Source organism: Oncorhynchus tshawytscha, linkage group LG10 (genome assembly GCF_018296145.1).
Source record: "Oncorhynchus tshawytscha isolate Ot180627B linkage group LG10, Otsh_v2.0, whole genome shotgun sequence".
In the NCBI taxonomy this organism is placed as follows: domain Eukaryota; kingdom Metazoa; phylum Chordata; class Actinopteri; order Salmoniformes; family Salmonidae; genus Oncorhynchus; species Oncorhynchus tshawytscha.
Genome location: NC_056438.1, coordinates 72,190,976 through 72,205,518, shown reverse-complemented (window position 1 = coordinate 72,205,518; position 14,543 = coordinate 72,190,976). Strand labels below are relative to the sequence as shown.

At 41.3% G+C, this 14,543-nt stretch overlaps 1 protein-coding gene across 1 annotated transcript in view; it reads right to left on the bottom strand.

Annotated features, from left to right (window-relative positions):
- LOC112259651 (myomegalin) overlaps positions 1-13,529 on the bottom strand; it is a 113,561-nt gene extending 100,032 nt beyond the window's left edge. The window contains exons 1-4 of the mRNA XM_042329008.1: positions 13,351-13,529; positions 8,514-8,566; positions 7,896-7,963; positions 2,012-2,122 (exon numbers count right to left, since the gene is read on the bottom strand). Coding sequence (XP_042184942.1) covers positions 2,012-2,122; positions 7,896-7,963; positions 8,514-8,566; positions 13,351-13,397 — 279 coding nt within the window. The 5' untranslated portion in view covers positions 13,398-13,529. The remainder of the gene's footprint in view (positions 1-2,011; positions 2,123-7,895; positions 7,964-8,513; positions 8,567-13,350) is intronic.
- Positions 13,530-14,543: the final 1,014 nt, after the last annotated feature.

Here is a 14,543-nt window from a genome sequence, read left to right as displayed (position 1 = left end):
CATCAAATGTATATCTAAGTTAGGTTGGCTGTATCACAACTGGCCGTGATTGGTTGCAATTTCAGTTTAATCCACCAGAAAAGACAAAACAAATAATACCACAAAAAGTATGATTATGTATCACATCTGACTGTGATTGGGAGTCTCATAGGGTGGTACACAATTGGCCCAGCGTTTCTCTCCCTCTAAAAACAGAAATAAATGTTTTGGCCTTTACAAATATTATTTTGGCCTTTATTCAGATTACAATCGCTCACTTTGCTTCTCAGAGATGCCCTCTGGTGGTCAAATTAGCACTAACTAGCATTAATGGTACTAGTAGTTCAAACTTAAATAACGTGCCATAGAATTCTGCGGCACCATGCAAGCTGTGCTGCAGTACGCTGCAACTTTTAAAGGACTAACCACTGTACCATAGGCCTAGTTGAAGTCCCATCTTGTGACTGTCCAATTTGTAGCGCCTCACAATCATCACACTGCTATCATCCTCTTTTACCACTTCACCAAATCTTTTACAAACATGACTTTTCTGGCCCTCCCTTCTCTTTATTTTCAACCCTCCATTTCGCAGCTTTTCTTTTATTGAATTGAACTTCAACAATGTCGTTTTTGCCTCCGTGGATTTATGTTGAACTTTTTCTATCCGTTCCCAAAAGCATGTGGCGAGTAGCGTGTAGGCAGGCTATTGTGCGCGCATACAGTTACACTCTAAAGTTTAGGCTTATGCACTAATGCCATATGGCCTAATATAATGTGCGTGTGTCTGTGCCTATGTCTCTTCACAGTCCCACTGTTCCATAAGGTGTATTTTTATCTGTTTTTTAAAATCTGATTCTACTGCTTGCATCAGTTACCTGATGTGGAATAGAGTTCTATGTAGTCATGGCTCTATGTAGTACTGTGCGCCTCCCATAATCTGATCTGGACTTGGGGACTGTGAAGAGACCTCTGGTGGCATGTCTTGTGGGGTATGCATGGGTGTCTGAGCTGTGTGCTAGTAGTTTAAACAGACATTCGGTGCATTCAACATGTCAATTCTTCTCACAAATACAAGTAGTGATAAAGTAAATCTCTCCTCTACTTTGAGCCAGGAGAGATTGACATGCATTTTATTAATGATATCTCTCTTTGTACATTTAAGTTGTCAAACGAGCGCTACATTCTACCCATAGACACCAGACAGAACACACAACCACACCAGAGGAACCCCAGCAGAGGAACCACACCAGAGGAACCCCAGCAGAGTAGATAGTGTCTAAAATGCCCATTATATGGCTCCCTGTAGCAGGATCATAGCTAGAAGATAAAGCTTTTGTCAAATGAATGTCCTTTTTTTGTGCATTTTAGCTAACCCTGATCCTTTTCCAAACCTTAACCCAATACTCCTAACCTGCTACGTTAATTATCCTAACCTGCTGCATAAGTTCTCCTAACCTGCTATGAAAAGTCAAATCTGATGTTAATTTGACAAAAGCTGGATCCCTTCTAGCCATGAACCTGTAGCAGGGACCACTGTAGGACAATGACATCATAGAGAAAGAATGTGTACCATCTCCTCAGAGGGACACACACAGAACATTGTATCAGCTCATCTCATCCTCCCTTCACCAAGAGTTGGGCTCAATTCCATTTCAATTCCTCAGTCAGTTGAATTGATTCTTAAACAATAACACAACTATTACTACTAGAAAGTACCCTCTGTAACCTGGTAGTTAACATAGATGACAACAGACTAACCTGACTGCATGGCATGTGCTTAGTGAGTTGAACATCTACGGCTCTGTTCAATGCCTGAACTGACTGGAACACGGAAAGGATTGACCCTACCGCTGCTTTTAACATAATGGACAAAACCCTTCATCTTCCATCACTTCATCCACCTCTTCTTTCCCAACATTTGACATGCATGCAGCACACACACACACACACACACACACACACACACACACACACACACACACACACACACACACACACACACACACACACACACACACACACACACACTCACCGTGCGGTAGACATGATCACTGGTGTCCTCGTACTTCTGCAGGATCCTCTCCTCCAGGAAGTAGATGCGGAGCTTGAGGCTGAAGTTCTCCTTCTTCAGGTCATTGAGATGCTGCGACAGAGTACGGTAACCGTTAGACATGTCACTTTAAAACCAACGGCAACCCGCAGACATGTCCCTTATAAGTCAGAGAATACGGTAACCATTTGACATGGCCGTGTTATTGGGAAAATACGGTAACCGTTAAAAAATACGGTAGCCGTTTGACATGTCCATGATATAGATCAGAAAGTCCGGTAACCTTTAGACATGTTATGTCCTCCTCCCGGTGGACATAATATATCGGTCCTCGGTGTCACAACGCAAAAACAACTAAAAGATGAAAACAATAAAAGTGACTTCCTAAGCTCTAGGAAGCCATGGAGAATCTTCACACACACACACTAACACTAAAACACCCACACACACAGGAGGAGTGTGTTGGGCCGTTTAGCGGTGCAGCCCGGGTGGTCAGAGCTGTGGCCATGCTGGCTCCATGGTGTGTTCTGGAGCCAAGGAGGCCGAACACAGGAGCTTATTTTACTGAAACAGACATGCCTGGAATCTCAGGCAGCATGGAGAGGGGGGGGAGAGAGAAGCTCCATGGGTAAGCACACACTTGACATGTAAGAAGATCCAGTGGAGGCTGCTGAGGGGAGGACGACTAATAATAATGGCTGGAATGGAGTGAACGGAATGGAAGCCATGTTTTTTATGTATTTGATACCATTCCACAGCTTCCGCTCCAGCCCCCCCCATAATATGACATTTGAGACGTTTTTATTCTTTTGGAACTTCTGTGAGTACAATGTTTACTTTTTATTGTTTATTTCACTTTTCTTTATTATCTACTTCACTTGATTTGGCAATGTTAAAATATGTTTCCCATGACAATAAAGCCCTTGAATTGAATTGTAAGAGGTAAATACAAAGAGGTGCTAGGGTCGGGGAGGTCTGAATGGTCGTACATATCCTCTCTCTGTCCCCTCTCCTTACTCTGTGTTAAAAGCACACGTGAACAACCAGCTGAAACTCTGAACTCTGACAACAGACAGTAGGTGCTTATTCTGTAATGTGTCAGCCAACATAAACATAATACAGTACTCTGTCTATTCCTCAGTCTGTCTGTCGGTGCACAGGTACTTTGTATATAAGGGCTGCATCCTAAATTAAAATCTATTCAAATGAGCCTTTTGCTCAGATCTGCAATTGAGATCAACGGACAGTATGATACGCAATGGTCTGTGTTACCCACAGATTTCAATTCGACGAATGGGCGTAATGAATCATCTGAGAGGTAGAGACAGAGACTGTAATAGGAGGCATGGCTCTGTGCCAGTGAGGCTATTTATAGGGAGCCAATCTCACAGTGACTGTCCCTCCGAGGCAGAGAATGGGGGTGGAGAGGGGAGAGAACAGGTATGTTATAGGGATGTACTGTGTATGCCCTGAAAACCACCCCTAAGTGGTTAACCGCGGCAGGTAGCCTAGTGGTTAGAGTGTTAAGCCAGTAACTGAAAGGCTGCTGGTTCGAATACCCAAGGTGAAAAATCTCTTGATGTGTCCTTGAGCAAGACACATAATCCTAATTTGCTCCAGGGGTGCCGTACGATTAAGTACAAGGGACGAACGAAAACCCACACCTATCCTGTGTTTGATAAAACCCTGCCTGAAGACACCAGATAGGTGGCAGTAATATGGTGATGTCCTCTACCTTGCAAGCACAATCAATTATTATATGTAGCTTAGCACAGAAAAGCGTACATACTTTAAAGACTATTCTGGTATCTAAGATTGTTCTGGCAATTCTCACATAGAAACTTCATTGTAGGAAGGATGTTTGACATGCTTTTTACATTTGTGTCACAAACCAAAAGGGTACTTTTTTATGTGGAATAAATTAATGTGAACATTTTTGAAAATTTCAGAGTCTAGACATACATGTTGTCTGTATCATGTATGGTTCACATATCATAGGGTCTTACAGAAGGCATGTACTGTACAGGTCTAAAAATATCTCCACTTTCATCATGATTTTCTCTATCTAAATGGATTAAATTGTTTTTTCCCCTCATCAATCTACCCACAATACCCCATAATGAGAAAGCAAAAAGAGGTTTTTATACATTTTTGCAAATGTATAAAAAAATGTAAGACTGAAATATTGCTGCACAGCTATTTTCAGGTCTCTCCAGAGATGTTCGATCGGGTTCAAGTCCGGGGTCTGGCTGGGCCACTCAAGGACATTCAAAGACTTGTCCCGAAGCCACTCCTGTGTTGTCTTGGCTGTGTGCTTAGGGTTGTTGTTCTATTGGAAGGTGAACCTTCACATCAGTCTAAACTTCTTCCATTTGAGAATGATGGAGGCCACTGTGTTCTTGGGGACCTTCAATTCAGCAGTAATGTTTTGTTCCACTTCCCCAGATCTGTGCATCGACACAATCCTGTCTTGGAGTTCTACGGACAATTCCATCGATCTCATGGCTTGGTTTTTGCTCTGACATGCACTGTCAACAGTGGAACCTTATATAGACAGGTGTGTGCCTTTCCACATCATGTCCAATCAATTGAATTTAACACAGGTGGACTCCAATCGAGTTGTAGAAACATCTCAAGGATAACCTAGGGAAACAGAATGCACCTGAGTCTTATAGAAAAGGGTCTGAAAACTTATGTCCATGTTTTTATTTAATATATTTGTAATAAGTTCTGAAAGCCTGTTTTCGCTTTGTCATTATGGGGAATTGTGTGTAGATTGAGTAGAGAAAAAATGTAGTAACAAAAGGTGGAAAAAGTGAAGGGATCTGAATATTTTCCGAATGCACTGTACATCTGTTCTGTGGACATACACCTGTAATAACATTACGAACCTTGTCACATACTAACACCGTCTCAATATAATGCAATTGAATTTATGTGGTGGTGGGGGTGTCAATGACATTGCACGTATTTTGGGGGTATGCCTATACAGACTGACTAGCTGGATGTTTTGCTACAGACTGACTCCCAGACAAACTGACTGGGCAGCTATGACATCATCATTAGTGGACCTCATCCCTCCGCAGATTCAGTGACTGTGTCCATTAATATCTAGAGTTACAAAACACTTCCTAAATAATGCACCACAGAGACACGGGCACCAAGCTTATTTAACAGCCACGTAGCACCAGGATGACATCATCACGGCTGCCCGTTTAAAAACAACAACACACGTGGCGGGTGGCACAACAGCCACCAGGGCATGCCCTCACCCTCACACACAATCACTTCCTCTCACATGTCCTCTGATAAGAAAAGGTGTGTGTGTGTGTGTATGTGTGTGTGTATGTGTGTGTGTGTGTATGTGTGTGTGTGTGTGTTCGTTTGTGTGTGTGTGTGTGTGTGTGTGTGCAAGCATACTTACGTGTACACTGCGTGCTTGTGTATGTACGGTATGTATGTGTGGAGGTGGAACTTCTGGAGAAGCTAGCGCCGGCACCCATGAAAGAGAGGGTTGCTTTGGGTCACGTCCCTCTTTCAGAGTGGAACCTCTGCTTCGGTGAGAAGCTGGCTACACATCCCATTTTACCAGAGCAGCAAAGCCACCAAAACAGAAAGGAGGAACATCTACATTTAATAAGCTTAATGGCTTGTGAATGACTTCCATTAGTAAGCTATTCTGATCTGGAATATGTTTGAACCATGGAATATTTCTAAAGTGTTTTTGAGGGTGCTGAGAATGATTAGAGAATGAGAGAGTTGGGGAGGAAGAGAGGAGGAGAGGAGGGTTGATGTGTGAATTAAGTGAGTGACAGAGTGGTGGGGTTTAGAATAGGAGGCAACGCTAAAGAGATGGAGAATGGAAAGAAAGAAAGAAAGAAGTATATGTTGTAGAAAAACAGGTGTTCATATCACATGGTGTGGAGTCAAACAAAAAGGTTTATTTTTGAAATATACAGTATATATGTATATGTGTGTTTGTGTTTGGCATGAATTCAGGGCCCAGAAATCGTCCACTTTGTGACTTTGAGAGAGATTATAAGACTGTTTCCCTGGAGCAGGTGCTTTAGACAGGAATCTGCTAAACAAAGACTTTCCAATATTCCACATGCCACATCCACATGATCTGAATGGCCAACCTGATCATTAGGATTCAGAGTTGTTCCTCGTCACTAGGGTTCAGAGTTGTTCCTGGTCACTAGGGTTGAGAGTTGTTCCTGGTCACTAGGGTTGAGAGTTGTTCCTGGTCACTAGGGTTCAGAGTTGTTCCTCGTCACTAGGGTTCAGAGTTGTTCCTGGTCACTAGGGTTGAGAGTTGTTCCTGGTCACTAGGGTTCAGAGTTGTTCCTGGTCACTAGGGTTCAGAGTTGTTCCTGGTCACTAGGGTTGAGAGTTGTTCCTGGTCACTAGGGTTCAGAGTTGTTCCTGGTCACTAGGGTTGAGAGTTGTTCCTGGTCACTAGGGTTGAGAGTTGTTCCTGGTCACTAGGGTTCAGAGTTGTTCCTGGTCACTAGGGTTCAGAGTTGTTCCTGGTCACTAGGGTTCAGAGTTGTTCCTCGTCACTAGGGTTCAGAGTTGTTCCTGGTCACTAGGGTTCAGAGTCGTTCCTGGTCACTAGGGTTCAGAGTTGTTCCTGGTCACTAGGGCTCAGAGTTTTCTCTGGTCACATGGTTAGGAAGTGCACAGGGTCTTCTTAGTTATAGGTCATGGGAATTCAACCCTTACCCTACAAGATCTGTTCTACCTGATAATTAATTACACCCACCTGGTGTCTCAGGTCTAAATCAGTCCCGGATTAGAGGGGAACAATGAAAACAAGCAGTGAAACTGTCCAGAGTTGATTTGGAGGTTTACAGGTTTGATCCAGATTTCTGTTGTATAGAATGTTATTTTAGCAGACTGAATCATAATTTACTCTAACGTCCAGGCTGAATCCTTTACTGTAACATCCAGACTGAATCATTTCAAATAATGTCCAAGCTGTATCATTTGCTGTAACATCCAGACTGAATCATTTACTGTAACATCCAGACTGAATAATTTACTGTAACATCCAGACTGAATCCTTTACTATAATATTCAGGCTGAATAATTTACTGTAACATCCAGACTGAATAATTTACTGTAACATCCAGACTGAATAATTTACTGTAACATCCAGACTGAATAATTTACTCTAACATCCAGACTGAATCATTTATTGTAACATCCAGGCTGAATCATTTACTCTAACATCCAGACTGAATCATTTACTGTAACATTCAGACTGAATCATTTACTGTAACATCCAGGCTGAATAATTTACTGTAACATCCAGACTGAATAATTTACTGTAACATCCAGACTGAATAATTTACTGTAACATCCAGACTGAATCATTCACTGTAACATCCAGACTGAATCATTTACTGTAACATCCAGACGGAATAGTTTACTGTAACATCCAGACTGAATAATTTACTGTAACATCCAGACTGAATCATTTACTGTAACATCCAGACTGAATCATTTACTGTAACATCCAGACTGAATAATTTACTGTAACATCCAGGCTGAATAATTTACTGTAACATCCAGGCTTAATCATTTACTGTAACATCCAGACTAAATCATTTACTGTAACATCCAGACTGAATAATTTACTGTAACATCCAGACTGAATCATTCACTGTAACATCCAGACTGAATCATTTACTGTAACATCCAGACTGAATCATTTACTGTAACATCCGGGCTTTATCATCCCTCACAGACTGGTCTTCAGTCTGCTTCATTACAGTACATTATGAACCCACACGATGGCGACAATGAGTTAATATAATGAGGCTACAAAGATTGGATCATTAAATTAGAGAGGAGAGCTCACCTGTTCAAACTCTCTCAGAGTGTGAGGTTGGAGAGAAGGTGAGTTGTCAGTTTCATCACTACATACATCTGAAGGGAGAGAACATACGAATCTTGTAAACTTTTTTTAATTTCATGGTAATTACGTTAATAATTACATAGTGACATAAAGTGTTATTACAGTGCAGTGTGATGGCCCTGAATGAATTCTGAACCATCTCAGTATGTCAATTCAATTCAATTCAAGGGCTTTAGTGGCATGGGAAACATATGTTAACATTGTCAAAGCAAGTGAAGTAGATAATAAACAAAAGTGAAATATACAATAAAAATGAAGAGTAAACATTACACTAACAGAAGTTCCAAAAGAATAAAGACATTTGAAATGTCATATTATATTTCCTCCCAACACTGCCCTGCCATTTTATATTCCATGAAGTAGCCGGTGAGCAATTTGGTGACGGTGGTGCGAGTGAGGAAGTTACAAACCCTCAGATGTAAAGCTCCATTTGCTTTGTTTTGTTATATGAAGTGTGCATCACTTACTCACTACTTTACCCTGCAATGGAGTCAAAGCTTTTGGACAATCAGGAAGTCAAAGCTTTTGGACTATTAGGAAGTCCAAATAAAATGGCCTTACCTGTCATGTGACCTGTGCTCCTGGCTGAGGACTCCTCTTTCACAGCACTGTCCCTAAAACCCAAAGAGGGACACGGTAAGTATGTACACACACACACACACACACACACACACACACACACACACACACACACACACACACACACACACACACACACACACACACACACACACACACAGAAAGATATTTGAGTCTCTCTGTGGTCAATATTGCCTTACAGATATAGCGGGACCATTTTGGGCATCACACTGTACCTGATACATTCTCAAATGAAACATAGGAATAGCCACAGGCACAAAAGGTCCCTGTTTATTTTAGCAGTACCCCATTAACACCTCTATGGGAGAGGGGGAGATATTCAGGGTGAGGAAGGGTAAAGGAAGATAGAGGTCAGGGCGGCAGCCACATGGGGTTAGAGTTGAACCCAATCATGAGATTTCACAACTCTCTGCTACATCCAGCTACTCCCCCAAAACTAACATCACACAGCTGCTGCTTTTCAGTGTTACACCCCCTTTATTGAACCTTTATTTAACCAGGCAAGTCAGTTAAGAACACGTTCTTATTTACAATGATTGCCTACCCCGGCCAAACCCAGAAGACGCTGGGCCAATTGTGCGCCTCCCTATGGGAATCCCAATCACAGCCAGTTGTGACACAGCCTGGAATCGAACCAGGGTCTGTAGTGACACCTCTAGCACCGAGATGCAGTGCCTCAGAACACTGTGCTACACGGGAGCAGAAAACTATAACAATGCACAAAAAAAAAGTTTGACAGACCCACTGTGCTAAAAATGGACCAGCCCATCTGCCATTTGCCCAAAATGCCAGACGGCCAGACCACCCCTGCACACACACACACACACACACACACACACACACACACACACACACACACACACACACACACACACACACACACACACACACACACACACACACACACACACACACACACACACACACACACACACACAGAACCCCCACTGGGTTTCTGATAAAGCTGCTAACTTCTAAATGAGGGATAGCCTTCCTTATTACCTAAAGCCAAGAGGGACTCACCCTCACGGAGGAGGGTGAGTCTACAAAACCATCTTTGTAGCAGTAGACTAGTATTTCTGCAAATAATACCGTAACATTGCATTGTTGACTTACCTAACAGGCAGTACAATATCAAGTTGACTAAAGTAGAAATAACTGCCACACATGCCACAGTTCTACGATTACATAGGCCTCCATCAGTTGCTGGTTCAGAAAATAACCTTGTTGTGTTTGGACAGCTGAGCTGCTGATTGCAGACTGGTGAGATGGTAGTCCACTGGCCCTACTGGTGGGACATAAACAAAACAGTCTGGCCCTTTTCAGACCCAGGACCAGCCCTAGCATTTCAGGGGCCCTAAGCAAGATTTGTTTGGGGGCCCCTACACCTTGAGGGTAAATTATTTTAGTTGACGGTGGAGGGAAATGTTTTTGTTTTAAAGTGAATTTCCTGCAATTCTACACATTATGCCATGGGGAGTAGAGAACATATTGCAGTTTTCAAGCAAACTTTCTGCAATTCTACACATTATGCCATGGGGAGTAGAGAACATATTGCAGTTTTCAAGCAAACTTTCTGCAATTCTACACATTATGCCATGGGGAGTAGAGAACATATTGCAGTTTTCAAGCAAACCTTCTGCAATTCTACACATTATGCCATGGGGTGGAGAGAACATATTGCAGTTTTCAAGCAAACCTTCTGCAATTCTACACATTATGCCATGGGGAGTAGAGAACATATTGCAGTTTTCAAGCAAACTTTCTGCAATTCTACACATTATGCCATGGGGAGTAGAGAACATATTGCAGTTTTCAAGCAAACCTTCTGCAATTCTACACATTATGCCATGGGGAGTAGAGAACATATTGCAGTTTTCAAGCAAACTTTCTGCAATTCTACACATTATGCCATGGGGAGTAGAGAACATATTGCAGTTTTCAAGCAAACTTTCTGCAATTCTACACATTTTGCCATGGGGAGTAGAGAACATATTGCAGTTTTAAAGCAAACCTTCTGCACACATTATGCCATGGGGAGTAGAGAACATATTGCAGTTTTCAAGCAAACCTTCTGCAATTCTACACATTATGCCATGGGGAGTAGAGAACATATTGCAGTTTTCAAGCAAACTTTCTGCAATTCTACACATTATGCCATGGGGAGTAGAGAACATATTGCAGTTTTCAAGCAAACTTTCTGCAATTCTACACATTATGCCATGGGGAGTAGAGAACATATTGCAGTTTTCAAGCAAACTTTCTGCAATTCTACACATTATGCCATGGGGAGTAGAGAACATATTGCAGTTTTCAAGCAAACTTTCTGCAATTCTACACATTATGCCATGGGGAGTAGAGAACATATTGCAGTTTTTTTACACATTATGCCATGGGGAGTAGCAAACATATTGCAGTTTTCAAACTTTCTGCAATTCTACACGTTTTGCCATGGGGAGTAGAGAACATATTGCAGTTTTAAAGCAAACCTTCTGCAATTCTACACATTATGCCATGGGGAGTAGAGAACATATTGCAGTTTTCAAGCAAACCTTCTGCAATTCTACACATTATGCCATGGGGTGGAGAGAACATATTGCAGTTTTCAAGCAAACCTTCTGCAATTCTACACATTATGCCATGGGGAGTAGAGAACATATTGCAGTTTTCAAGCAAACTTTCTGCAATTCTACACATTATGCCATGGGGAGTAGAGAACATATTGCAGTTTTCAAGCAAACCTTCTGCAATTCTACACATTATGCCATGGGGAGTAGAGAACATATTGCAGTTTTCAAGCAAACTTTCTGCAATTCTACACATTATGCCATGGGGAGTAGAGAACATATTGCAGTTTTCAAGCAAACTTTCTGCAATTCTACACATTATGCCATGGGGAGTAGAGAACATATTGCAGTTTTCAAGCAAACTTTCTGCAATTCTACACGTTTTGCCATGGGGAGTAGAGAACATATTGCAGTTTTAAAGCAAACCTTCTGCAATTCTACACATTATGCCATGGGGAGTAGAGAACAAATTGCAGTTTTAAAGCAAACCTTCTGCAATTCTACATATTATGCCATGGGGTGGAGAGAAGTTTAGCAATTTTATAACACATTTCATGCAATTATACTAATTTTGCATCGGGCAGAGACATTTTTTGCAGTTTTACAGCTAATTTCCTGCAATTCTACCAATTTTGCCAAGACTTATGCCATGTTAATGATATCTGAGTGAGAGTGACTACCTAAATCAACGGGGGCCCCCTGGAGGTCACGGTCCCTGGGCACATGCCATTCGTGCCTGGTCGGTATTTGTCCATGATTAATACAAGTTTAGATAGCTGGCTAACTTGTATTAATCTTAGTTTAGCCAGCTATCTAAACATGTATTAATCTTAGTTTAGCCAGCTAGCTAAACTTGTATTAATCTTAGTTTAGCCAGCTATCTAAACATGTATTAATCTTAGTTTAGCTAGCTGGCTAAACTAAGATTAATACAAGTTTAGCTAGCTGGCTAAACTAAGATTAGACAAGTTTAGCTAGCTGGCTAAACTAAGATTAATACATGTTTAGATAGCTGGCTAAACTAAGATTAATACAAGTTTAGCTAGCTGGCTAAACTAAGATTAATATAAGTTTAGCTAGCTGGCTAAACTAAGATTAATACAAGTTTAGCTAGCTGGCTAAACTAATTTACCAATCTAAAAATGTTCAGTTGACATGGCTAATCAGTGATTGACATAACAAGAGAAAAAACATCCATGCACAACCAAATTTCGAAATTGAACCTTGTATATTCTACTATTAGGAGGGGGGCCCTAAGTGACTACGTGAGTGCTTATGCTTGGTGCCGGCCCTGCTCAGACCCAAATTACTGTTAGCATAGGGGTTACAAATTCTAAATGAATTTTAAATAATCAAACCGCCCACTTTGATTCTCCCATGACTCGCCAAATGAGGAACAACTGTGATGTTCAGGGCAGTGTGCATGTGCTCTAAATAACAGGACAATTAAGCTACGGTACATCACAGGAGCCATGCCACTGTTTCTTCCACACCTCCTTGAAGACAACATACGGGCCTAACTGGCTCAGCGGTTGCCACTGAGTGTGTCTCTCTCGTCTTGTGAATTTATTGGGCTGCCTATCATCAAGAACCTCAGTTCCAAATGGGCAGAAACTATAAAAAGGATGCTGTAGTATGGAAATGTGACACATTGCGCACATCGGGTTGTCACGTGACTAGCAGGCCGTTCTAACCGCCCTATTGGTATAGCCATCTGTACAACAGCAAACCATGTATTGATAAGTAAATGTATGGAAACCGCCCAATCCTCTTTAGCTAACCAAATAAACCATAAGATGTAATTAATGACCTAATTGACATAGGCTATAGTTAGAGGACGCCGGAGTTTATGACATGGTGTTCTTATTTATACAAAAGACAATATCAATAGGTATGTGCATATTATGAGGATGCCAATATATAGGCCAGAAATGTTCGGTTTGTGAATTTTGAGGACATGGCGCAAATCAGCTGTCAACACCTAATAATTAGGCTGAGTATGTGTTAAGGGCAAGGCCTTAATTATATGTAAAGCAGACGCATCAATTATTGTGTAGAACACAATTCCAGTAAATATTTTCGATTTCACCCTCAATAATCACTGCAATTGTGAAACCACCACCTCGAAAATTAAACCTTTATTCCAAAACCCAGCCAACAATAATATTAGACTATTCAATCATTCCACTATTCAATCATTCAAGCCCGCATTCTAGAACAATGTGTTTTACCTTTCAGACGCGCCCCAGGTCTGTCCTGGCGATGAGGTCCAATCCATATATGCCGTCAGTTAAAGGGTCACCTTGCGTGGTAACCCGTTTTTTATATCATCCTGCCAAGGCTGCCATCAGTCCATTTAAAGGTTCTGATATAAAGGGAAATTGTCGGTGGTCAGTTTCCCAATCATTACTGCGTTTGGAAGAGGTTGGACCTCGAGATGATGCGCGCCTTGAAATGTGCCACCGATGCGGTGGGGTATTGTCATACACACCGCCCTCAGCCCCTCCGCTCTCACACACCCTTCCTCCAGCTCAACTACAGTCGCACGGTTGCCTCGAATGTTTCTAAGGGTGATGTTTTAGATAGAATATCTAAATTCTGAATGATCAGAATGCATATTTTTTTAGTGGGTGAATACAGTCTACTATAAGGCCATATTTATGTGATTTTGCACTTTAGCCTAATTTCCAAAAAGGTTTAGACCAAATGTCTTACTTCAAAATTGAAACGTGAATGTAGCTCTGGTAAAATAGGATACAGAAGATACGCGCATCTCAAACCGTTCAATATGTTTATTATGTAATTTACAGAAATGTGTATTGTGACAATTTGACTGTTTTGTTACTGAAATAATGTGAATGATGTCAGTGTGTAATACATAATAGCCAACATGTGTTACTGTGTGCATGAAATGATATTGAGGTACATAGTAATATGTATGGTCACATCCTACAGAATGTAATGCGTGTGGGTGTAGATGAGTTGTAATTTCCCTAAGAGGCACTAGATGCCCCTATACGCTTTACAATGACAGTTTTACCTTCAACCTATTTTGGGCTACTGTATAGAGTATCACAGTGTGAGTCATAACACCCATAAAACCTTGAGGTCAAACAGGGAAATGGCTACAATTGTTTTTCCACCATTTTATTATTCCTGTAAGGGGATTTTAGAAGCACTTAAAATAAGGGCTGTGTGTCGTGTATTCTTACCCTGGCATGGCTTTTTGCTAACCGTGTAATTCTCTGTAATTCTCTTCTCTTTCTGACTGGGCTTGGAACTGTGACAATGGGATATGTAGTGATTTTGCTAACACAGACAGATATGTACACAGTCTTGTACCCTTAACCTTTTTTAAACTGACTATCGTATTTGTTGATTACATCAGACTTTATTAGTATAATGAGTAATCCAAGAATATCAC